Source organism: Carya illinoinensis, chromosome 10, assembly GCF_018687715.1.
Source record: "Carya illinoinensis cultivar Pawnee chromosome 10, C.illinoinensisPawnee_v1, whole genome shotgun sequence".
NCBI lineage: Eukaryota > Viridiplantae > Streptophyta > Magnoliopsida > Fagales > Juglandaceae > Carya > Carya illinoinensis.
The window spans coordinates 10,154,071-10,180,196 of NC_056761.1; the positions used below are offsets into that span (position 1 = coordinate 10,154,071).

Consider the following 26,126-nt stretch of genomic DNA (forward strand, 5'->3'; position numbering starts at 1 on the left):
ATGTAAACATTATATATGTATCCCAAAAACATTAGCACACCATGTAGCATGTTCAATATGTAGTTAAAACACCACAATTTCTACATTAAGATTTATAACAAAGCAATTTTAAATTGAACATCCATACCTGTACAATCCATCTGATTTGGAAACTTAGTTTCAAGTACGATGTCAGGTGGTTGAGTTGAATAATCCAATAGGGACTTAGTGTTGTCTCTTAGTATCGGTTCATTTCGTGGTAGTGGTTACTCATCTTATATAACCAGCCTGTGCATTAAAATATCCCTCAAGCCGCCTTCTCATCCGCATACTCTTCTTATACTTTGCACCATGTCTATCGTGACCCAAACTTGATTCGACACTTGAATTATAATCAAGACAAGTGTTTAATCAAAATTCAGATAGATTAGATAATTTTTTAAAGTTCTTATTCTCTTAATTTAAAAAATAAATAAATTAAATAAGTTAAAATCAAGATTTTATAACTAGTAGATATATATATATATATTATACATATTTGAATACTATATACATATAATACATAATTTATATAACATATCTATATGTGTGAGTGAGATTACGAGTCAAATTGAGTTTTATACGAGCTCGCTCATGAATATTAATTATATTGAATCCAAGCTTTTAAAAATTATATTTTTGACAATTTGAATGAACTTATTTGATAAACAAGTTGAGCACGAAACAAATTTAACTAAATAAATACAAGTTACCACTTGTCTTCTATACTATTCAGATTACACTCCTAATATATATAAAAGTCTTATACTATAATAATATATATTGTTAAGAGAAATATAATATACAATTGGAGAATCGTAAATATTGTACAATTATTTTAAAAATGAGTGAATTTTATTATTAAAAAAATAATTTTTTTTATATAAATTTTATATTTATTTAATTTTTTAAAAAAAATTATACAATATTTACATATTTATAACTGCAATTATCATTTCTTTATTATTAATATAAATTGACATTAGTATAAAAATTTGAAGTAGGTGACATTGTCATTGGATGAAACTTCCAAAATTTGTTAATTTTTCTAAATTTTCCTATGCTGACACGTCAGCTAGAAGGACACCACCGTAAATATTTGCAACAAAAGGTTATCCACGTGATTTCACTTGCTTCCCCACACGCAGTCACTAGGAAGTACGGAACGGCTTAGGGAAAATAATTTTTACCCTCTTTTACTCTCTCATTTTACCAAACCTCCTTTCACCGAAACCCTTGGAAACCTTAAAAAATGGAGCCCTTCACCGGCGACCGTGGAGTTCCGGACCCCGAGGAGGCCTTCCCAGACCACGTCACTCCATTTCCCGATACGATGGACCTGATCTATGATCACCAGACGGCAGCAGTTCACTCGCCCGAGTTGGTAGCGCACCTCCAAAACCTGCCGCCGCAGAAGCTCCGCCCGATTAGGTGCTTCAACTTCCGGTCTCCGGAGAAACTGGAGGAAACCCAAGGGAGGTTCTCTCCGGAGGAGCCGGAGGAGGAGGTGGCGCTTGGTTCTGTCAACGGTCCCGTTGCCGAAGTGCCGGGGGAGTGCTTTGTGCATCCGATGAAGGTAGAAGTCGGTGAGGCCTTCGAAATCGGGAAAGGTAGTTTGACGTCGGATGATCCGGAAAGGTTCGGGTCGGTTACTGGTTGGGGTGAGTGGGGTCCGAACTGTGTGGACGAGGACGTAGAGTCTGGAACCTCAAGGTGGGTTTTGGCTTTTTCCGACTTAATACATGCATCTACCTATTAAAAAAATAAATATATATTTGAATCTTTGTTATTTATTTATTTATTTATTTTGTAAAGCGTCGTTTGATTACATAGTGCAGAGAAAAAGCGATCAGAAATTTTAAATATTAATTTTATTTTAAAATTTAAAAAAGTCGAATTATTTATTATATTTTAAGCAGAAATTTAAAAAAATCATAATCGCAAAGTGAAATTCATGAAATGAAATTGTTTAGGTAACAAATGAGGCCTAATTAAGTCTACTATGTTGACATTATCAGAGGTCTTTAACGGAAGGAAAATAAAGGTTAGGTTTGGTAAATAAAATGAGAATTTTGTGGTGAGATTAAGATTTAAAATATTATTTTTGAGTATTATTATTGATATTTAAAAAAATTAAATTATTTATTATATTTTATGATAATTTGAAAAAATTATAATAATAATAAGATGATAATTTTGAATTGAGATGAGTTTTTAAAACCTGTCCTTAGCCTTTACTGTTCAAGTTACTGATTGAGGATCTTAATTTTGTTTATTTTTTACTTAATAATTAAGAAAGTGATTATTAATAAAATATAATTTTTTTATTTTTTAATTATTAAAAATGTTAAAAAATATATTTAAAAAAAGAAAAGAACAACAAATTTTAACGACGGTACGCTAGCACCGTTCTGAATGGAATGGGTTAATAAGGGCTACTCTACCAAACTGATTAACATAAAGTTGTTGCCTTTGTTTTTTGGTTTCTTATGCGTTTAACTGAAATTTGAGATACATCCAGTGCCGTAATTTTTACATTAGCAAGGAGTATGTATGCTGTTTAGAATTTTAATGTGCAGCTTTTCCTTGTATTCTATATGGAACGTTTGTGGTGAGCATTTTAGAAATTGGAAAGTAGGAACGTGCTGTCCTATTGTATATAGTTGTGTTACGCGATCATGCTGATTTTGCAAATACGAGTTAACGTATGTGACCTATGGAACCATGGTGCATGTACTGTTTAAGGGATATCTTTATTTATATATTTTGCATGTGTAATAGAATTGTTTTTTGCGATGAGAATGAGATTTGGTTGGAAGCTTTTTGGGATACTAGCATTATGGTAGTATACTGTTTATGTTTGGTATTGAAAAGATGCTTTAAGGGTCTTGCAGTAAGGCCAGGCGACTTGTAGGCTTTTCTGTTCATACACTTTCCTATATTTTTATAAAGTGCTATGTTCGGAGTAACATATTGTCGGCGGCACTTGTCTGAACAAATTTTTGGCGGCTATGATTGGCTTAAGAATAACGTTATATGGAAGTGTTTCAATTTGAAGGATCGTTCCTTGCACTTAAGTTTTTCAAGGGGTTGGATCTCGGGGCATTGCTTTAATCCAAACCCCAAATCACTTCTGGAACCTAACGTGTTCTTTTTGCTTTCAGCTCTTCTTCAGATGACGATTCCACAGCAAACATCAAAGAACCAATGAACCGTAAGAGAAAGGGAAAATCAAGTGGAAAACTTGAGCATTTTTTGGAAAGTTTGGTGAATAAAGTGATGGAGAAGCAAGAGCAGATGCATAAACAGTTGATAGAGATAATAGAGAAGAGGGAGAAGGAGAGAATAATCAGAGAAGAAGCTTGGAAGCAGCAGGAGATGGAAAGGATGAAAAGGGAGGAGGAAATGAGAGCCCTACAGACGTCTCGCAGCCTAGCCCTGATTTCCTTTATTCAGAATCTGTCAGGCCAGGAATTCCCACTTCCACAGCCAGTAAACACCCAATGCAAGGAAGAAGACGGTTCTGAAATTGGTATGGAACCCGACATCAAATGTGACCCAAATGGTAAAAGATGGCCAGAAGCTGAAGTACAAGCGCTGATAACTCTTCGAGCTGCTTTGGAGCATAAGTCTTGCCTTACTGGCTCTAAACGATCTATGTGGGAGGAGATCTCTGTGGGAATGTGGGGTATGGGCTATAACCGGACTGCAAAGAAATGTAAGGAAAAATGGGAAAACATCAACAAGTACTTCCGAAGGTCAATGGAAAGTGGGAAGAAGCATTCTGCTAATGGTAAGACATGCCATTATTTTCATGAATTGAACATGCTGTATGGTAATGGACTAATGGATCCCGGATTGCTTGTTAAAATCACAGACAGTGAGACTGAGGCTAAGAGTGAAAATGAGTGAACATTTGTAGTGCTCGACATTTATATGATTATCCCTAATCCTTTATAATCTTTTGGCCAATTGTTATAATGGATCGAGCTTTAATTGTATCAGCTTTGAACGTATATATATAAAATATACCCAAAAGATTATTTGGCTGGCTAAGGGAAGTGTTTTATGCTGTGTTTTTTGTCCAACTGAAACAGATGAAGCCTGCAGTTAGCCAAGTAATCCGAGTGCTGGGCTGGAATCGGTATTCTTTCCATGCTTTCTCCTGTCTTGTAAATCTTGGCCCCACAGGACTTGGTTCTAGTTCTCTCTGGCAATTCGAAATTGGATTTGGTAAAGCTAGCTCAAGGCGTTCTACTACTTTTACTTTTACAATATTCTGCAATAAAATATTATTATTCTTTAAATTTGAGCCCATCAAAGTCAAATAAATTTAAATATATTTAAAAAATAATAATATTTTATTGAAGATTAATTGTGTTAAATATGTAAAGTGGCTGTCTATATTATTTTGAGTAATGATAATGTCGTCTCTTTTACCGTGATCCTTCTACTATTTCAAGTTTGTCATTAAATAATTGGAAATTATTTGTCAAGTAATTTCACATATATACGTATCTTATAATGCCATATCAAGAGATGTTGAGCAAGTGATGATAAAAATGATGAAACATAGAGTTTCTCTATCAATTTGTTATGGTTTAAAGTGTGCCCATTCTTTATATTTATTTTTTGCATGTAAGATTTGGTCTAGTTGAGTGCATATCGCATATAAAGAAAAATAAGGACTCATTTGGACATTTATGATATCTCAAAATATCTATAAATAGTAGTAAGATAATTTGAGTTAAGATGTTTTATTAGATTTTGAAAAATGAGAGAAAAAATGTTGAATAAAAATATTATAATATTAAAATATTATTTAAATATAATTTTTGTTTTGAAATTTGAAAATTTTGTATTATTTTTTATCTTTTGTTTGGAAGTTTTATATCGGGTTTTGTATTTTAATAATAATTAGGTAATAATTAAATAAAAAAACTGAATATTTAAAATTAAAAGAAGTTTGCATTTGAATGATGTTTGCAAAGTAAATATATGATAATATATGAGAATACATTGTTACACAAACAATGCCTAAATGTGTTTATAAAAAGATAAAGAAGAAATGTAACTGCATTAGGAACATGCATGTTTTGTGATATAAGTGATTTGAAACTATGACTAGGAGTGTCGAGGTTATATAAATCAACTATTAGAAAGTTAGCATAAAAGGGTGTGTGCATTTCCTATTACATGGACTGCAAAATTAAAGATATCCATTAATGCTTTACCATCTTCTGCCCAAAAATTAATAGAAATCGGTTTATTATTATTCTTATTATTATTGAATAAATGTTTATTCCCAGAACGATCCATTTCTCTCAGACTTTGAAAATTTCAGATGGTCAAGTTATTGAATCAAACCACCGTGTGCAGGTAGAGTCAGTCTTCTACCCGTAAAAGACGAGATCTTGTTGAAGAGGGAATTGCGTGTTCCATATGAGTATCTAACGATGACTGATCTTCATGATCAACATAATATAGGTCTAGAGACCAAAACAAAACTATGAATAATGCTAGTTGCAGTTATAGAGCGTACAAATACCGCATAATCATTTTAAAAAAAAATAGGATTCATTATTAAAAAAATAGTTTGTTCCACATGAATCCTGTATTTATTCACTCTTTTTTAAAAGAATTGCACGATTATTATGCACTGCATAACTACAAATATCATTTCTCACTTTGCAATGATAGATAATTCTACTTCTACTTTTCCTCTTTTTAGTTATTTAAACTTGGGAATTTATATCCTCAGTACTTGACATCGATGAGATTAATAAGCCATGCATGAAAAAAATATAGAATTACTTAAATATATAACAAAATCTCGATGACAAAAATACAATAAACTTCATTAAAAGGAAATTATAAGGGGGTAAGGAGAGAATATTCTTTCTAGTAATTTGTAAATGATTACGTACGTACACATGACTCTCGCACATCAACTCAAAACACGAATTGAAATGTGTATCACAAAATCAGACTTATATATACAGACCAACGACATCTGAGTCATGATGTACTTATATATAAAAATTACTTAAGAGGCTTGATAAAGAAAAATGAGAATGATAACCAAAACCACAGGGAAAACGAGGAGTAGAGGGACCGTAGGTGGTTGCAATGTACTCATCACCAAAGGGAGAAAGAGGAGGATAATGGCCACCACTATTATCAATATCACCATCGAAGCCGCAGCACCATGCTCATTCTCTTGATCCATCTTCATCTTCACAAGCTAGCCTTTCTTAGTCGATATACTAGAATTAAAAACCCTAAGTTTATGTGCGTAAATTAACATGATCAGTATGTATATAGTATTAAGGCATATATATATATATATATATATAGAAAAATAGCTTTGCATGGTGTCACTTGGGAGAGGACACCACGGTTGGCTAAGTATATATATATCATGTGCAATATGTTCATTTCCAATTTCCATATACGTACAACCTGATCCTTCGACCAGTAAGTATATATAGTGGTGAATTGTCTCTAAGGTAACGAATTAAATAGAAAAATGTCTGTACATGATCATTACCAGTATCTACCCTTAATTTGATATACACACACACACACACACACACACACACACACACACACACACACACACACACACATATATATATATATAAGGAAAGTTTCAATCTCTCTTAACTTTTTTAGATTGAGAAGAGTTTAATTTTTAAGGTTGAAATGTATGAAGTAAGTTGAAATGAGTTTAACTTTTTTATGAGAAGTTGAAAAAATATTGGATCTCATCATTGATTGATTTGAGATGAGTTTAGTTTAGTTCAACAACCAAACACAACTTTAGAGATTTTAACTAAGGTTGCGTTTGGATACTAAGATGATTTTAGATGATCATATGAGTTGATCTATGAATAGTAATATTTTATGAGTCTTATTGAGATGTATTTAAATATAAATATGTCGAAGATATATATTTCAAGAATGTATGAAGTTATATGTTGGGATGAGTTTAACTTTTTATAGGAAATTAAAAAAGCGGTAGATCTTATCAATAATTGATTTGAAATTGGTTGAAATCACTTTAACAACTAAATATAGCCGACATTTTGGAGATAGATAGGCAGCCCTATAGCATTTAATATTATCCCAATAATAAAATCAACATTTAATTGAATCCATATATCAAACCTAGTAAAAGGCACATTTTTTGAATATCAAATATAAGTGGAGATTCATACTAGGAGTACTTTTATCTGGGATATATTATAAGAAAAATAACTTTTTGCGTCACCTAAATTCGTTGAAAAAACAAAAACTACGTCGCGATTATTTATTAGCAACGTGTTTTTTTTTTTTTTTGTCAAATTTAGGTGACGCGAAAAGCCATTTTTCCTATATAAGAGAAATTCCAATCATTCTTTGATTATGGTTTCATTGCTTGGGTGGAGATCCTAGTTGATCAATTCTCTCCAAGATTGTTATATTTAATCAACTAGAATTATGAATCATAATCATGCTTGAAGTATAATATTTCTTCTGACTTCTAAGGTTTTGGAAAGAGATAGGAGGGAAGAGAGAGTAGGCCCATAAACAATTCGGTCCGAACTGAATTCTGGACCGATTTGTCTCAGCATCAAAATATGTGGACCGTTGAAATTCTGTTTGGTTCCAAGGTCTACAAATTTTGGACCGGATCAAACTCCTATATATTTTTTAATAATTTAATATATTATTTTTATATAGTATTTATATAAGTTAATGATATAAGTCTCATTTAATGTATTATTATTGACCATATAAAATATAAAATAATATATGCTATCAATTAATAATAAATCATAAACCATGTGATAATTTATGTCATTATATGTAAATAGTTAATACATCATACATTCATACATACTCTACTATTTACACTTACTTAAAATAATTAGGTAATTTTTTTTAAATACCTAACTTGTAAGAAAGCATAAATAATCTATGTACAATGATATTATTTGATATTCATTAATCATATAAAAAATATATGACATTATTAATAATTATGCATACTAAAGAGTAAAATCTAAATAAGTAGTAACTATCAAAATCATAAATATAATTATAGTAAAATATTTTTTGAATAAGTTAGTTACATAATCCACATTAATAATTTACTAAAATTTAATTTATTAATTTAAATATTTTTTTATTAATTTATTTAAAAAATGATGAAAATAATAATAAAATAATTAGGCCGAACCAAAAGGACCGGACTAGATCAATAGCTATCAGTCCTCTCCCTATCGGTGTTCGATTTAAGAAAAATGATGGATCAAAATTTCACGGGACTGAATAAGGTCCAATTACAGCCCTAAGAGAGAGAAAGAGTACTGTCCATAATTACTATAATTTTTCATCTTTGTACGTAATAATGTTTAACTAAATATAAATTCTCAACCATTATCTCTAATTCCTGTCCAAAAATGTAAAAAGACGAGAGCAATGAAGAATTTATCTTATAAAAGTAAATTGATAGATTGTTATGATTTAATACATTAAACTATATAATTGATTGTTATGATTTAATATATTAAACTATATAATATATATTATAACTTTACTCTGATAAAATAATTAGTAGACCAATCATTTCTTAGTCTTACGTAACAATGTTGGAGCTAAGAATGTTTTTCGAGGCTACAAGCTGCCTGCCTACAATGGTCGCATCCCAGTTGTTGATTGAGCCCATGGCTTCCATAGAAGGTGGGTACAGCCTCAAAGCTAGCTAGCTAGGCCCACTCTTACCGTAAGTTCAGGGTAGCAAGCTAGATAGATAGCTACGTGGGGTCCAACTTGAGGGATTTCGAGTGCTGTCCAACTTGTATTTGACCGGCAAGGCTAATGCCAATGGGTTCCTCGTTCACGTCGCAAACTGCCATCTGGTGTCCGCTTTTTGGCACTATATATCTTCATATTACTGCTTAATTCATCTCTCGACTCTCTGATCTCTCTCTCTCTCAACATTCATCTGTTTTTCAGAGAGAGAAGAAAGAGATCAGCTTTCACTTGAAAAAAAATTCAGAAATGGAACGTGGAGCAGGCTTCAATGGTTACCACAAAATCCCCTCCAACAGCCCTGGTAATGTGTACTATACATCATCAAGAGAACTAGCTACCAAAGTCTCAAAACATATACCTATATACACGCATGCATTTCATTAATTATATGTTAAATGTGGCTCTTTATTTTTTAATATCCTTGTTAATTCCCCTTTGGTTTTTCTGCAAGAAATCTTGCTTTTGATTCTTGAAAGGAAGCAAAACAAGCTTTTGACATGTCAAAGTTATCATCCCCTGTAATGTTGTTTTTTGCATGCAAATGGATCGCTTTTTTATATACAAATGTAACTTCAATCTCAGAAGATGTATATGCACCAAAGCCCCTTAATGCAAGGACTTTCAGGCCCGATCGATCGAGCCATCAGCTAGCTAGGCTAGTGAAGGATCTGAGCAGACCAGTTCCTGGATCTTTTGGCATATTTTCTCCTTTAGATTATTTTAACCGCGCTCATTGAGTTTCTCTATATGTTCAGTTGATGCAACTCTCTCTCTCTCTCTCTCTCTCTCTCTCTCTCTCTCTCTCTCTCTCTGGTACATGATCTTGATCTGGTTTTATATTCAAATATGAATGTCCTAAAGATATGCATGCTCATTGATCAATCTGCTTGAACTAGATAGATATGTTTATGATCTGTTTGAATACTGTTAAGACTGTTTTGTTAGCTTTTTAGAATAATGCAGATCAGATATATAATCTCCCTCTTGCTCTTTTCTTTCTTTTATATTGTTGTTCACCTCGATCAATCTAGTACCATTGAGGTGCTGTTTGGTTGGCAGGAAAACGGCAGAGAAAATATTTGAAACACATGCAGTACTAGTAGGGTTGTACAAGTGGCATGCTTCATACATGCAATCTATGACCCCACAGGAGACAAGTGCCTGCCATGCATACTTATGCAACCCCATCAGGGGGACCCCCATCACTTTATAACCACATTTAAATTTTGACAAACTTTAAATTTACGAGTTTTGTGTAATTCTTAATTTAAAAAAAAAATAGATTTCATTAACAAAAGACAAATAAATCTTTTATATTTTTTTATGATGGGATCTATATTTTTTAATAAAAATTTTACACTAGACTTGTATACATCATTATTTAATTAAAAATCATATTGGGTTATTGTTGTTCTTATTGAGTTAATTATTAGCTAACCAAGTAAAGTGCAACGACTACGTTTTGTTCTATAAATTATTCAATTTTCTCGAATGGAACAAGTTACTTTGTAACATAACAAGACAAAAAGACATGAATAGGGTTGGTTGGTTGGCTTGTCGTTTTGTTGGAGTTCGAATTATATAGAGCCAAGTTTGTTTTGTCGTTAGTTGATGCTTTTATAGGGATAGAAAGTGTGGTCTCTCTCAGGTATTGTACACATAGGACACAGCCTAGCTACTTGTCTCTCCCTACATAACCACATCTTATTTGATTAGGCCCCAACTTTCTTCTACGTGTCGCCTTTGCTTGGGCCATTAGGATTTTTTTAGTACCCTCTTTTCAAATATTTTTTTATCATTTTAAAAGAATGTAATGTTTGGAATAAGTGTTAAAATACATAAATTTTGTATAAATTTTTGTAAAAAAGTTGATCCCGTTTTGAAAAATTATAAATAATTTCTTTTTAGTGAGATCTATCTTTCTACAAAAAAATTTATGTAAAACATATCTATTTAAAACTTATACATAATATTACTCTTAAAAAAATGTCATTGTATTTAATTCTTATTTCCATTATTTAATATAAAACATTTACTTTTAAAAAAAAAAATAACAGAAGTTGTGACATCCAAAAAAACTCAGCCATTTTTTTAAGAAAATTCTATACACCATACTACTATCTTACTCTCATCCTATTATATAAGATGTGTCATATTTATCACCAGTAAATAATTTTTTATTAAATAATAAATATATCACATCTTATATAATATGATGAAAATAAGATGAGACATTACTCACTTCTTTAAAGATGAGTTTTACTATTTTTTAATGCAGTGATCAACGTTACATTTCAAAACCATTTTAGCCTAAATTCATAGATTTGGTAACCATTCATCATAACATATCAAACGTTAATTGTAGTTGTTACAGGGAGGAAGCTAACAAATATCAAAATAAGGCCGGCGCCGGAGACCAACCACATCAACAACAACAATCATTCAACCACGGATGACAGTGAATGCACCGTGAGGGAGCAAGACAGGTTCATGCCGATTGCCAACGTGATAAGGATCATGCGCAAGATCCTCCCACCGCATGCCAAGATCTCCGACGATGCAAAGGAGACCATCCAAGAGTGCGTCTCCGAGTACATCAGCTTCATCACCGGCGAGGCCAACGAGCGTTGCCAACGCGAGCAGCGCAAGACCATCACTGCCGAGGACGTGCTCTGGGCCATGAGCAAGCTGGGGTTCGACGACTACATCGAGCCCCTCACTGTGTACCTCCACCGCTACCGGGAGATGGAGGGTGACCGCGGCTCCATAAGAGGAGAACCGCTGGGGAAGATGAGGGGCGTCGAGTTTGGAACGCTCGGGGTTGCTGCAACATTTGCACCGGTGTTTCACATGGCCGGTGGACATTATCAACATGGCTATTTTGGAGGTGCAGATCATCATCCCATGGGGGGTGGATATCTGAGGGATTCGACCAATGCGGGCCCGTCCCAGCAGCAGGCAGCAGTGGTGAACGGTGAAGCACATGCCCAGTATAAATGAGAGTAGTACTACTGCGTGCAGTTAACAACTTAGTGCTGATCTCTAATTTTCAGATGTAACACTAACGTAGTTAGTGGGAAGGATGAAGAAAATAGGGGGGAGAGAGAGAGAGAGAGAGAGACTTTTAGTTGTTTGAATTATCTCATGCATGGAATGGAATAACATGGTGTGTTTTTTGTGTGTTGAGGTACTGGTGCTGGTCATGTAATGCATAATCAGGGCTCTATCATGTTGATTAATGCTTTAATTTGCCGTTTTGATGATGATCTGTCTATATTTCTGCCTTCTACTGCTCAGTTTTGCATTTCCAGCGTTATAATATAGGCAAATTCAGAATACAAAGTATGATTACTCTGAATTAGATAGGCAAATTCATCATGCATCCACATACCAGAAATCAGCAAAAGACTTGAAACTGGAGTCTGGAGGTAAAACAAGCCGAATGTGCACATTATTAGTGACGTACCAAATGAGTAGAATGAATCACAGGTGATGCAAAATAGTAAAGCTCCCAGCGAGGATCGAACTCGCGACCTTTCGCTTACGAAGCGAACGCACTACCACTATGCTATGGAAGCCAAGCTGCTGTTGTATGCCAAAGTTGCCTTTGTTATTTTTTATTATCTTAAAAGCTGAGACTTGGGGAATTTTGACAGGCAGAAAGGGAATGCTTTATCTTGATAAACCTTAGGGGTGGGCAGCGGTGTCCCGGAACCCGCTGCCCCACCCCATTCGCCCCGCCCCCGCATAGGGCCCCAGCGGAGGCGGGGGACGGAAACGGACCCCCCCGGTCCGTTTTTCCCCCGCCCCGCATCATTATATATATATAATATATTATATATTATATATTATATAATATATATAACCGGATATCTAAGAGAAACGGCGCCGTTTTGTTAACCACAAAACTGCGCCGTTTCAATAACCCTAACCCATAACCCCACCCCCCCCCCCCCCGATCCCTTGATTCCCCTCCCCTCCCCTCCCATCCCGAGTTCCTTCCTCTCGGACATCTCTCTTCTGCCTAATTCCTTTTGCCTAGCCCCCGTGTTCGGTGTTCCCTCCTCCCACCGGCAACCAGTCCGGCCGCCGCACATATTCCATCCTCCCTCTCTCTCGCACAACGCACAACGCCGCACGCCGCACGGTAACATTTCTCCTCCTCTTTTGATTTTCTCCGTTGAGTTTTTATTTTTTATTTTTTATTTAGTTTTGATCGGAGATTGGAGATAGGATGGGGTTGAATCGGAGATGAAGGATGGGATTTGTGAATTGTGTGCTGTGGATTCAATGGATTGTGTGATTGTTTGGATTCAATGGATTGTTTTTTTTTTTTTTTTTGTAAATTTCATTGAACTTCGGACCCCTAAATTGATTTAGGGGTTTCAATCAATTTAGGGGTTAGGGTTTCGGATTGGAACCCTAAATTAAATTAGGGTTCCAATCCGAAACCCTAATTTGATTTAGGGGTTTCATTGAAACCCTAACCCCTAAATTGATTTAGGGGAGGGGTTAGGGTTTCGGATTGGGGCCCTAAATTAAATTAGGGTTCCAATCCGAAACCCTAATTTGATTTAGGGGTTTCAACTATTGAAACCCCTAAATTTGAAATAGGGTTTCGGATTGTGGGGTTCCAATCCGAAACCCTAATTTTTTTATGGGTTTAGAAACTAGTTTGTAAACTATTAAAAAATTGAAACCCTTTAGAAATGTAACAATTAAATTCAATATTTCCATTGCATTTAACGGGATATAATATTATAGATCCATTGCATTTTTTATACCTAAGAAAATTAAAATAATAATTAATATAGTAAGGACTGGAAACGATAAATCTCAAAATAGTTAATGATAAATAAGTTTTGATAATTTATTTTTTGGGTAAAAACAGAGTCAAAATAAAATAAAAGCTCCTTTCTACTGAAAATTTTTTCTTTGGATGGATCATAGACAAAAATTTTTCTCGAAAAATAAAGACCATGGATTTTGTAGGATTTTGAAGTTCATTTTCTGCTCACATGTATAAATACAAAGGATTTTTATTTTTTTGTTCTTTTGTTATAAATACAAAGGACTAGTTATGACAAGTTACCTTTAGTTCTCTTTTAGATTTAGAGTTGATCTCAACTTATCTTATCTAATTATTACAATTTTCTTAAATTTTTATATAAAATATAATTTTTAAATTAGGGATCCACATCTAAAACTTTACTTTCGCGTATTTAAATATTAAACTTTTGGGTTCTTTGAGTTATTTAAATTAGAAGTATTGGATTTTATCAGTTTTGAAAATCATTTTGTGCTCACATGTAAGCAAAGCTAGACAATGGATTAGTTTGTGGCAAGTGGTCTATAGAGCTTTATTTTATGTATTTTAAGATTAGTCTTTCGGGTTCTTGGAGTTATCTGCACTATTGCTATACATTAGTTAATTTTGGAGAAATTTACCCGATCATATTATTGTCTATAATTAAGAATAATAATACTAGAAGAATCTTTTAACATGCAAAAACCTAATATTGAGAAACCAGAGCACAACTTCATTATAAAAAGGAAAAGAAAAATGTTTTCCTAATTAAGTACAAGATGTTGATATTTCATGTATTATGGTACTAATAATAAAAATGCAAAAGGTATTGGTAATTAAGAAATTAAGGAGCACAAAATATATATATTGAAAAGCCAAAAAGATTGAGAAATAGAATAATATTCTGTTTGACTTGTTCTGTTTGTATGCATTTTTGCCCTGATTGTGTTGGATTGCACTTTGAATTTTATTTTTATCCTTTTTTGTTGGAGAACCAGGAATATCTTCGGATTTCAGTGATAGCTCGCCTTCCCCAGCCAACACCTACCCCAGAAACTAACTCTACTCCTACCCCTATAACGAGTACACCTTACCCTGCTCCGAAGCCCACACAGGGCAAGAAACCTGTATCCATAGTTTGGCAACACTTTACCAAACTAGAGGGTGGTGACCCCAACAACCCACAAGCTAAATGTAATCACTGTGGGAAAATGTATGGATGTCACTATAGGAAATATGGTACATCTCAGCTGAAGGTCCATCTAGAGGAACAATGCAAGAAGAGTCCAATTTTAAAATCCTTAGTAGAGAATGGTCAATCTAGATTAGATTTTAAAATGACGGATGGGAGTAGTGGGGCCGGGGGGCCAACATTGAAGGGGTATACAAAGTATAACTCCGATGAGTGTAGAAGAAAGTTAGCTCATATGATTGTCATGGACGAGCTGCCTTTTCAGTTTGTGGATGGTAAAGGGTTCCAAGAGTTTGTCCAAGAGTTGGAACCGAGATTTGTACTTCCTTCTCGTCACACTGTGGCAAAGGATATTAAGAAGATGTACCTCCGTGACAAAGATGTTTTGAGGGGCCAATTGGCGGGTTTGGTAGTTTGCCTCACTACCGATACTTGAACTTCAATCCAAAATATGAATTACATGTCGTTGACTGTACATTTTGTTGATGCTAATTGGGTTCTGCACAAAAAAATTATTAAATTTTGTCAAATAACTGATCATAAGGGTGAGACGATTGGGAAGGCCTTGGAGGCCGCAATAAAGGAGTAGGGGTTGGAAAAAGTTTTGTCTGTGTCAGTTGATAATGCGTCGTCTAATGATGTCGCATTGGGGTATCTAAAAAATTATCTTAAAGATGCAAATAAGACATTCTTGGGTGGTGAATACTTGCATGTTAGATGTGCTGCACATATTTTGAATTTAATTGTGACTGAGGGGTTGAAAGATGTTGATGACTCGGTTGCACGAGTTAGAATGGCTGTGAAATGGGTGAGGTCTTCTCCTTCTAGATTAGAGAAATTCAAAATTGCTGCAAAGGCTGCGGGCATAACATCGAAGAAGGGTCTTTGTACTGATGTGCCTACCAGATGGAACTCAACCTTCTTGATGTTGGAGGCGGCCCAAGAATATAAGCCAGCCTTTCAATTATTGGGTGATGAAGACATCCAATATGTCAAATACTTTGATGAGCACGGTGGATCACGAAAGCCTAATGATGATGATTGGGTGGTAGTTTCTACTTTCGTTGATTTTCTTGGATTATTTTATGATGTCACATTGAATATATCTAGTTCTTTGTACCCTACATCCCATGGGTTTTGTCAACAAATATGTAGGGTAAAAGAAGAATTAGAAGATATGCATAGGGATTCCAATGAAAGGATGAGGGGGATGGCAGTGAGCATGATGCAAAAATGACAAATATTGGGGAGATTTGACTAGAATGAATATTTTCTTATATGTGGTTGTTATTCTTGATCCCCGTCTGAAAGTTTCAGGCTTGTTATATGGGTTGGGACTTGTTCACAATCAGGTATGGACTGAAATTATTGGTGAATTGGCCCGAGAGACCCTGAAAAAATTGTATGATGAGTTTATGGCAATTAAGGGTGGTACTACATCGAAGACACATACACCGACCCCAACGCCTTCTACAGACACCGTCACCGGGCCTCCTACAAAGAAGCGCAGAATGCCGTGGACTAAGACCCTCGCACAGAATCCCACACTAGTCCATCAATCTACGGAGGTCGTTTCTGAATTAGACAACTATTTGTCAGCGGATATGGTCCAAGATGATAATGATCATTTCGATATATTAGGATGGTGGAAGAATGCCTCAAAGAAATATCCCATCATTTCTGAGATTTCCCGCTATATTTTGGTCATCCCTATTAGCACCGTTGCCTCAGATTCAGCCTTTAGTACCGGAGGTCGTATATTGGATCCTTTCCGTAGTTCATTGTCTCCTACAACTGTAGAGGCATTGATATGCACACAGAGTTGGACGATAGGAAAGGATATTCATGTTCCGGATATTTTAGATTTTAAGGAGACCGATGAGGGTGGTGATCAGTCTGGATTTGGACCACCCGATAAATGTTTTTTATTTTATTATTTTAATTTATTTATATTCATTTCCATTTCATCGTTATTAATTTTAATATTAATTTTTGTAGTAACACATGAGACGTCTAGTACCTCTGCAACATAAAAATATGCTGAAGCCCAGGCCGCCCCAACTGTCACACCCATTGACTCAAAGACAAGCCACAGCTGACAAGCCTCTTTAGAATATTTATTTTTTAATTATTTGTTCGAATTTTGTATTCAATAATTTGTAATGTTGATACAATATCTCTTGGACACTTTTATGTTTGTAATTTTGTAATTGTTTAGCCTTTCAATTTTGTAATAGCTTAGTTATTATTATTAGTTTATTACTTATTAGACTCTTAGACCAGTAACTTTTATTAGCCATAAAATCAATTACCATTCATAACACTTTTTTTTTTTAATCCAGTTTTTTAACTTTTCTTTTCCTTTTTACTTATAATTTTATGGGCTTAAAAATGAAAATGGCCTACAAGCTTTTTTTGGGCCAAAAATAGCAATTTCTGGGCCATTTTGGGCCCAGAAACGGTTTCTGAGCCCAAAATGGTCCAGAAATTGCTTCTGGGCCATTTTCGGCCCAGAAGATGCTCCTGGGCCCTGGGCCCAAGGCCCAGAAAATGCTCCTGGGCCCAAGGCCCATAAGGGGGGTGCGGGGGCCGGACGGTTTGTCCCCCCACCCCGTAGCCTGTCATACGAGACGGGGTACCCCGCCCCCGGACACCAGGGGCGGGGGACGGGGGAGATTTACCCCATCCGCCCCATGCGCCCGGGGGGGGGGGGTCTACCCTGCACCGTATGGTGTGGGTAGCACCCCTAATGAACCTAGGCCATTCCAAGTCAAACATCTCAGCTAGGGCTGAGAATCAGTCGATACAGATCGGATAAATCCATCGGACTAATCATTTCGGTCCAGACTATTTGACTCGGGGTTGGGTCCAGTCGGTCTCGGTCTAGATTTTATAAGACCGAGTGTTTTCAGTCCACTCCCGGTCCAAGAGTTTTTTACCTCGGACCAAATCGGATCGGACCGAATGAAAATTTTTTAAAAAAATTTATTATTTATATAATAATTATATATAATTAATTATATATGGTATAAAAAAATACTAATAATCTAATATAGACTGTAGTTATACTTATACTAATATAATTATACTAAATCACTATAACTAATACATATATCTATTGTGAAATGTACAGACGTATTAATTATAATTATATTGATGATATTAATTGGTTCTTTGTTAGTAGTTACTAACTTAGACCTAGAGTATGTCAATGTATTATGAATCTAATGGTAGTTCTAAGTTAATGCATAATGACTAATGAGGAATGAGCTATATACAATTTTTTATATTTTGTATATGAAGCAATAAGCATAAATAATTTAATTATCTACACATGCTTTACTTGCAACTTAGGTCATAGATGTAGATGTTAGTAATTAGTTAATGAGGAATTGATATCATGTTAGTTAATTGATATCATACATTACTTAATTACAATTTACAATTAGGAGTGTAACCGGTCCGGTCCGGTCCCGTTTTGGACAAAATTTAGAACCGAACTGGTATGCACCAGTTTTATATTTTTCAAAACCGATTACGCACTAGTTATCCTTTTAAATTGGTACTCCGGTTTTTCAATTTTAATGTATTATTATATATTATATAATATAGTATATTATAGTATATAATACTATAATGATAATATATTGTAGTATATTATAATTGTATTATAGAGTATAGTGATATTTTATAGTATATTATAATATATAGTGATATAGTATTATTATAACTATTAATATGCACTATATAATATTAGTATAACTATTAATACAATAAATAAAATGATATAAGATTTTAAGATTTAATATTATATTAATTAGTAATTTATCATATAATACAAAACTATTTTATATATAATTATATATTATATATAAAAATTATATACAATAGAAAAACTTAAAATATATATATAAATCGGTCCAATTCAGTTTTTTTTTTTACACCCCTATTTACAATAATATTTGTAATTGATTTATATTTACTTACAATTTAAGTACCATTTAACAAAAAATTTATCTAATAACTTTAATTAGATATAGATGAGGATGTAGATGTTAGTAATTAGTTAATGATAAATTAATGATAGGTTAATTGATAATATATATTAGTTAATTAATAGAATATTAATATTTAATTACATATTTAAAATTTTATATTGTAAATGAAGATAGGTTAGATGAAAATTACATAATTAATTATATTATATTCTATAAAATAATGTATATAAAAAATAAAAAAATTATTTTCACATTTCAGACGGTCGGGTCTGGTCCGATTCGTGGAACCCCCAACCTCGGACCGAACCGAAGATCGAAATTTTCCAAAACCGTAGACCGAAACTGGCCACACATTTTTTGGTCCAGTCCGAACCGACAGCTAAACATGCCTAAGTGAAACACATGAAACCCCTCCCTCGATTCTCTCCCATTCCATTTCCCTCTCAAGGTCTCAACTCTATGACTCTCTCACTATGTGAAAACTGAAAGGTAAAAACCCTAGCCCCACTGCCCCCTAATTTCATGATCGTCGCAGCCTCGCGAGGCCTCCCCCACCACCTGATTGTAAACGGCGTGAAAACTGCGTGTAAATGGCGCCGTTGTAGACTCGTTTTCCCTCCCCCCAGGGCCTTCCCTCCCCTCTCAAGCTCCTCCACACAGGTATGGTTTTTGTACATAAATTATCTACTTTTTGATTTCATGATTACTCTCTATTTTTGTTACTATCTATTTTTTTGGTATTTTTTTTAAAAGTATTTTGATTTCGTGATTTCGTGAATCTGGGTGTATATTTGTTTTCTTGTGAATCTATGATTCATGAATCTAGGTTGCTTGTTGGTGAATCTGTTATGAACTTATTTGTGTGATTTCACGATGAGGCTAATATTTGTGTGATTTCGTGAATAAGGGTTTCATGGTATTATTATGAATCTGTCATTAGTATTTTTTTTATTATTATGAATCTGTATTTGTGTGATTTTTTATTTGCTTGGAAAAGTAGAAATACATCTAGGAGAAAGAAAAAAAAGTGTAAAATTAAGTAGAAACAGATTGAAAATACATCGATCTGTATGTTATAAAAAAAAATCTGCTTATTTCAGTTCTTGCTATTGTTGATGCATTGTTTTTGTATATGGATCCTATTCTAGTAACAAATCCACAAAACTCTGCTACAAATGATGTTGAGTCAACCATACCTACACGACGGCAAGGCATTCCTCCACTCCCACCCAATATAAGTAGTAGTACTAAACCGAATATGAGTGGTAGACCTAGGTCAATTGTTTTGGATCACTTTACAAGAATACCAAATGGTGATCCAAGTAAACCTAGAGCTAAATGTAATTATTGTACTACTTCATATTCATGTGATACGAAAACCAGTGGTACAAAGTCCATAAAATATCACATTGAGAAACAATGTAAGAAATGTCCTGTTAATAGGACGGATAAGTCCAAACTACTCTAACTTGGAAGGCGAATGGAGGAAGTGGTAGATTGAAACTTGTGCCCATAGCATTAGTGTTGAGACTTGCATATAAGGCTTAGCAGAGATGATAATTATTGATAAGTTGCCCTTTAGCTTTGTTGAAGGTGAGGGTTTCAAAAAGTTTATACTTATTGTTTGCCCTAAATGGGTAACGATTACATCCCGTGTTACAGTTGCGAATGATTGTATTAGTGTGTATATGAGGAAAAAAAATAAGTTGAGAAGTGCTCTTTAAAAGCAATGAATTTTCCTCACCACGAATACATGGACATCAGTGCAAAATCTTAACTATATGTGTTTGACTACACACTTTATTGATGATGATTGAAATCTACACAAGATAATTCTTTTTTTTTTGTTTAGTTGAGAATCACAAGAGTGATACACTTGGTAGGGCCATTGAGATATGCTTTGCACGATTAGGGACGACTTAAATATCTTACTATCACACTTGATAATGCAAGTTCTAATAATGGAGCAGTTTCTTATTTGAAAAAAAAAACAAGTATAGGATGAACATTATTTTGGAACATAAATTCTTGTATGTTCGATGTTGTGCTCACATCTTAAACTTAATCATCCATGACAAGTTGAAGAAATTTGATGAGTCTATTGTAAATGTGAGAGGTGTCGAGAAATATGTGAAGTCTTCACCTCAAATATGGATTATATTTAAGAAATGTGTACAATTAGAAGATATTACAAGCAAAAGTGACATTTGCTTAAATGTACCAACTATGTGGAACTCCATCTATTATGTTGGAGAGAATTTCAAAATTTTGAAAAGCTTTGGAACGATTAGATGAAGAAGACTCGTGGTTCCTTACTAATATTGGAGACGATAATAACGATGATGTAGAGCAAGTGGTGAATAGAAGAACGTCAAAGAAGTTAGGACCTCCCAATAATATCGATTGGGAGAAGGTAAGGTTATTTGTAAGGTTTCCTAAACTATTTCATGATGCAACTTTATGTTTTTTGGAGGATCAATATGCAACTTGCAACTCCTTTTTTCAGGAGTTAGTTACAATATCCGATGAGATTAATTTTGAATGTCAAAATCAAAACCCTATGGTGGAATTAATGGCCACAAATATGAAGAAAAAATTTAACAAATATTGGGATAGCATGGATAATATGAATATGTTGTTGTTTGTTGGAATTCGTCTTGATCCTCAGTACAAGATGCGATATCTTGATTTTGGATTTGAATGGATGTATGCCCATGATCCCACAAAAGCGGTTGATTTGAGTGTTTCAGTGAAAAATACTTCAACTCGCAGGTATGAGGCATACCTTAGAAATGAAGAAGGGAATAATTCTTTACAACAACAGCAGCAGCCTAAATGTTTCTCACGTGAAGATTTAAATCATACAAATGAAGACGATGCAAGTAGAGACATAGACGTTCTTGCACAAAGAATGATCATATTTAAGCAACGGTTGCAGTCGGAGAACTCTCTTGAAAGCAAGTTAGAGGTTGATAGATTAGATGAAAAGTGTGAGGTAGACAATGCAAGTTTTGACATTCTAATTTGGTGGAAAGTTAATTCATTTAGATATCACGTCCTTTCAAAAATTACACACGATGTACTTGCAATACTAGTCTCTACAGTTGCCTCTGAATCTTGCTTTAGCACAGCGGGTCGTGTCCTTGATCCTTTCCGAATTAATTTATCTCCGATGATGGTTGAGGGTCTCATTTGTGCACAAAATTAGCTTCGTTCTTCTTCTACTCCAATCAATCTTAGGACTTTAATGGATGAGATGAAGGATTTTGAAAGGCTGTTGGATATGGATATGTTTCTTATTTACTTTATTTTATAACTTTTATGATCTATATGTTTTGTAAATTTATATAATTTTTTTTTTCTTTATTGCATAGCACTTGCTCAAGGGGGTGAAAATTCTATAGAGGCGTCAAATACAATGTCTACATCCAATGCAGATTCATGATACGAGAACTTGAATTGTTTTCTTGAATTGTAACTTGTCCAATTTTATTTTACTTTTATATTGTCTCTCATTGAACTTTTGTGTTCATATTTGACATTACCCAAAAAATGTAGCATTAAATTTTATTAATTTATTAGTCTATGGCAGCAGCTATATGGTAACAACATTTCGTTTGATGAAGAAAGTTTTGACGAGATCAAGTAGTGTTTGCGGTTTAGAGATCAAGTATTAGTTATTTGTTATTTGTATTATTTATTATTTAGTCATTTGTAATTTGTAATATCACTTTATTAGTAGGTGAGTTATGGCTAGAAGCCTAGATACATGGATTATAAATTGTAATAATTTTTGTGTCATTTGCTTAACTTTTTTTGGTTTTTTAACTACTTTTTTTCTTTTATTCGGACTCTTGGAGTTGGAGTTGTGGACTTATGGCTAGTTGCTTTTACTTTTTTCTTGTTTTTCTTTTTTTATTTGGATTTTTAAATATGGATGCTTAGTTGGCGTAATTGTTTGCTGCTTACTTGATTAGGGATTAGTTTAAATTTCTTTATCTCTATTTTGAAAAAATATGATTGTAAACAATTCTGCATACCAATACATGTACTTATCTAACATAATTGGTCAGAAAGTCAAATTTTAATAAAAATGATGCCAATTTGAATTTTGAATATGAATGTAGCAGTATTAATACGCAAATCGGTATGCAGATTCGTTTGTATCTAGCAAAAATCCTATATTTTTTTAGAATTTATTATCTATGATTGATAAGATCATAAATTTGATAACCTTATTTAAGTTGTTTGGATGGATATAGGAAATTTTGATTTCTTTTTAAGTAAAACATTTTTTTTCCAATTTATTGTATATAGACAATTTTTCTTTTACGATTATTTTAAATATTTTTATTTTCCTTTCAAGTTCTTTTTTGGTATTTTTTGACTTAAAATTACACAAAATGTCAGTGGGCCAAAAAAATCCACATTGAGCCTCATAGAATTTTCACAGTTGGGCCGAATTCTACCTAAGATATAGATTGGGCTATTGGCCCATTTGGTACTACAAAGGACCGAACGGACCAACTAAGACTTAACCAGACCAGTCCCAAGGTCTGTTCAGTCTGATCTAGGGTAGAAAACTTTGGACTGAATAGGTCCGGTCCGGTCCGTAAAACCTCATCGGACCGGACCGGATCAAACCGAATTCACCTCTACTTTCACTGTATAAGTCATATACTTCAAAAATAGCTATACTAATAATATACTATTAATATTAATATACTATCATATAATTTATATAGTTATACTAATCTCTATAATTAATACTATGTATAGCTATACAATAGCTATACAGTATACTTATCACTATAATTAATATAATTTAATTATCACTATACTTATATTGAATTAATATAATTATCACTATACTATAATTTATATAGTTATACTAATCATAATAAGTTAATAACTAAATTACTATAAATATAACTATATATATTCAATATGAATGTATTATTATATTCTTTAATATATAACTATAATATATAATACTAGTATATATTAACATATTATAAGATTTATAGTATAAATTATAATATAGAAATTATAATATACTAAATCACTATAACAGCATAAGTAATACTAATATATAGTTATACTAATAGTCTTCTATTAATACTATTATATAGTTATACTAATCACTATAATTAATACTAATATATAGCTATACAGTTGTACTACTACTATTAGTCTATTATATAATCTAAGACTCTCAATTCTAATATAGACTATATAGCTATAACTAATACTAATATTTATATTAATACTAATTATGTAGAATATGGTTATACACTAACTAATTCAACATAACTAATATTACTAATATAATATAGCTATACTAAATTACTAATAATCTAATATATATATATATATATATATATATATATATATATATATATATTGTTTGATAAAAAAGCATATTGTATTTATTGAAATTGGGCGTTACAATTTGGACTTGCAATTCACATTACAAACTAACTACAACTTTAAACGATCCCCAGTACACACAAGTGACTGGCATGGCCTTGCCCTTGTTGCAACCTCTCCAAACTATTATTTGAGAGACACCACTCTATCCAAAACAGAGTATAAGCAACCTCCTACCAGTTCAAAGAACGAAGTAGTAGACACCCTACAGACTAAAAGTCCTAGGGAACAACTCTTCAAACCTAATGTCTAAGAGACTTGTAATTTTATTATACTAAAAACATAAACCAAACAGAGATTAAGTTAAAAAACCAAAATAGAGAAACATAAAGCACTGACAAAGGGCTATATAGGAGCGTGGAATCCACACGCCGCCCTCGGAGCATGAAAGATGGTCAACTCCAAAGAAAACAGATGCCCTAGTCCTAGATAAGCCGTGTGTGGCGGCAGAAACATATCCCTAGTAGTGACGTTTGAACTTCAGTCACCCTGCTTTGGACCGCGCGTGCGATCCACTCGCCACTGTGTTTGGAAAACTTCTTCTCCCTTTCGACAAATCGGCGCATTGGAATGTTTGCTGTGGTGCGCGTGGATGCCGTCGAACTCCTAAAGCCAACAGATCGAAACATCTCCACCAAAATTGTTGGAACCAACCAGATGAAAACTAATGGAAAACCAATGAAAGAAAAGGAATAGGATGAGGAGAAAGAGAGGGGAAGGGAAGGGAGGAGCCAAGCTCCTCCCCCCTAGTTCGGCCACATTGGCTCCTCCCCCCTAGTTCGGCCACATTAGGGTTTGAGAGCTCTTTCTAGAGAGAAGGTAGAAAAAGAGTAGGTGTGGATCATTAAGACCTTAATTTCAACCGACACTAATAGTCTAATACTAATACAATTATATAGTTTTAATAATTATAAATTCATAATAACTAAATCATTGTAAGTCTATACCTATATATATATATATATATATATATATTTAGTGTCAATGTATTATTATATTCTTTAATGTATAACTATTAACTATAATATATAGTACTAGTATATATTAATAAATTAACATATTATATAAGAGTTATGGTATAAATTATGATATATCATATATATATAAATTTATAATAATATTAGTATAGTTAACTTAATATGTAATATGTTAGCATTAAATCACTATAATTATATAGAGTATTAGTAATAAGAGTATTACTATTATTTAATATAGTATTACATAGAGTATTAATATATGTTTAGGGTTTGAAGAGATATAGTAATACTATCATATAAACTTGAGTTCATGACAAACAATAATTGTAATACGGGAAAACCATTTGGGGGGACTAGAATGACAAATTAAAGCAATTTGATTATCTGAAGATTTGTCTTTAGAAACCTTTGGTTGCTCATCATTAGAAGGAGTTGCATGATCAAATTGTTTTCAATTTTAAAACACAAAAATTCTTGTTTTAAAGCACCATTTGAAATCTTGAGATTATTTGGAATCTTCCAGAAATGTGTTGAGATTTCGGTCTCTTCTTATTGGATTTTCCAAAATAGAACCAACAAAAGAAGATCTAGATCCAACGAAAAAATTTCTTCTTATACTGGGTGCTGGAGTTTGATCAAAACTAATTTTAACAGTACCATCCAGGTATTGCTTAATATAATCAAGATCAGGTTCATTAGTACAAACTTTAGTAGGAGGAGCTTCATGTATACTAGTATTACTATTATTACATATAGTTATTAGTTATAGTATTAGTATTAGTGTATTATTAGTTATAATAAATAAGTTAATAATTATTACTAATTTACTATATACTAATAGACTAATAATATTAGCGTATTACTAATATATATTAATATACATATATAATAGTACACTATAT

The 26,126-nt window shown here is 33.2% G+C and overlaps 2 protein-coding genes and 1 non-coding gene across 5 annotated transcripts; 2 read left to right on the forward strand and 1 right to left on the reverse strand.

Annotated features, from left to right (window-relative positions):
- Positions 1-1,199: 1,199 nt before the first annotated feature.
- LOC122280002 (trihelix transcription factor GTL1) lies at positions 1,200-4,325 on the forward strand. 2 transcript variants are annotated; one of them, XM_043090938.1, is made up of 3 exons: positions 1,200-1,731; positions 3,183-3,811; positions 4,116-4,325. In XM_043090938.1, exons 1-3 carry the CDS (start codon positions 1,271-1,273, stop codon positions 4,130-4,132), a joined length of 1,107 nt encoding a protein of 368 aa, XP_042946872.1. In that variant the 5' UTR covers positions 1,200-1,270; the 3' UTR covers positions 4,133-4,325. The 2 variants fall into 2 exon arrangements, with proteins under 2 accessions (XP_042946872.1, XP_042946871.1); XM_043090937.1 differs by lacking the exon at positions 4,116-4,325 and having other exon boundaries at positions 3,183-4,074.
- Positions 4,326-8,960: 4,635 nt separating this feature from the next.
- Positions 8,961-12,083, forward strand: LOC122280003 (nuclear transcription factor Y subunit B-3-like). Of its 2 annotated transcripts, none has more exons than XM_043090941.1 (2): positions 8,961-9,121; positions 11,186-12,083. In XM_043090941.1, the coding sequence occupies exons 1-2, from the start codon at positions 9,067-9,069 to the stop codon at positions 11,818-11,820; spliced, it is 690 nt and encodes a 229-aa protein (XP_042946875.1). In that variant the 5' UTR covers positions 8,961-9,066; the 3' UTR covers positions 11,821-12,083. The 2 variants fall into 2 exon arrangements, with proteins under 2 accessions (XP_042946875.1, XP_042946876.1); XM_043090942.1 differs by having other exon boundaries at positions 8,962-9,121; positions 11,195-12,083.
- A 243-nt stretch (positions 12,084-12,326) lies between these two features.
- TRNAT-CGU lies at positions 12,327-12,398 on the reverse strand. Its single transcript has one exon. It is a non-coding gene; the product is annotated as a tRNA-Thr (tRNA).
- Positions 12,399-26,126: the final 13,728 nt, after the last annotated feature.

Excerpts from the sequence above, each read along its gene's own strand:
- LOC122280002 (XM_043090937.1), top strand. The coding sequence starts at position 1,271 with ATGGAGCCCTTCACCGGCGACCGTGGAGTTCCGGACCCCGAGGAGGCC. Across the intron at positions 1,732-3,182 it reads GTAGAGTCTGGAACCTCAAG|CTCTTCTTCAGATGACGATT; the intron begins GTGGGTTTTGGC and ends TTTTGCTTTCAG.
- LOC122280003 (XM_043090941.1), top strand. The coding sequence starts at position 9,067 with ATGGAACGTGGAGCAGGCTTCAATGGTTACCACAAAATCCCCTCCAAC. Across the intron at positions 9,122-11,185 it reads AATCCCCTCCAACAGCCCTG|TTGTTACAGGGAGGAAGCTA; the intron begins GTAATGTGTACT and ends CGTTAATTGTAG.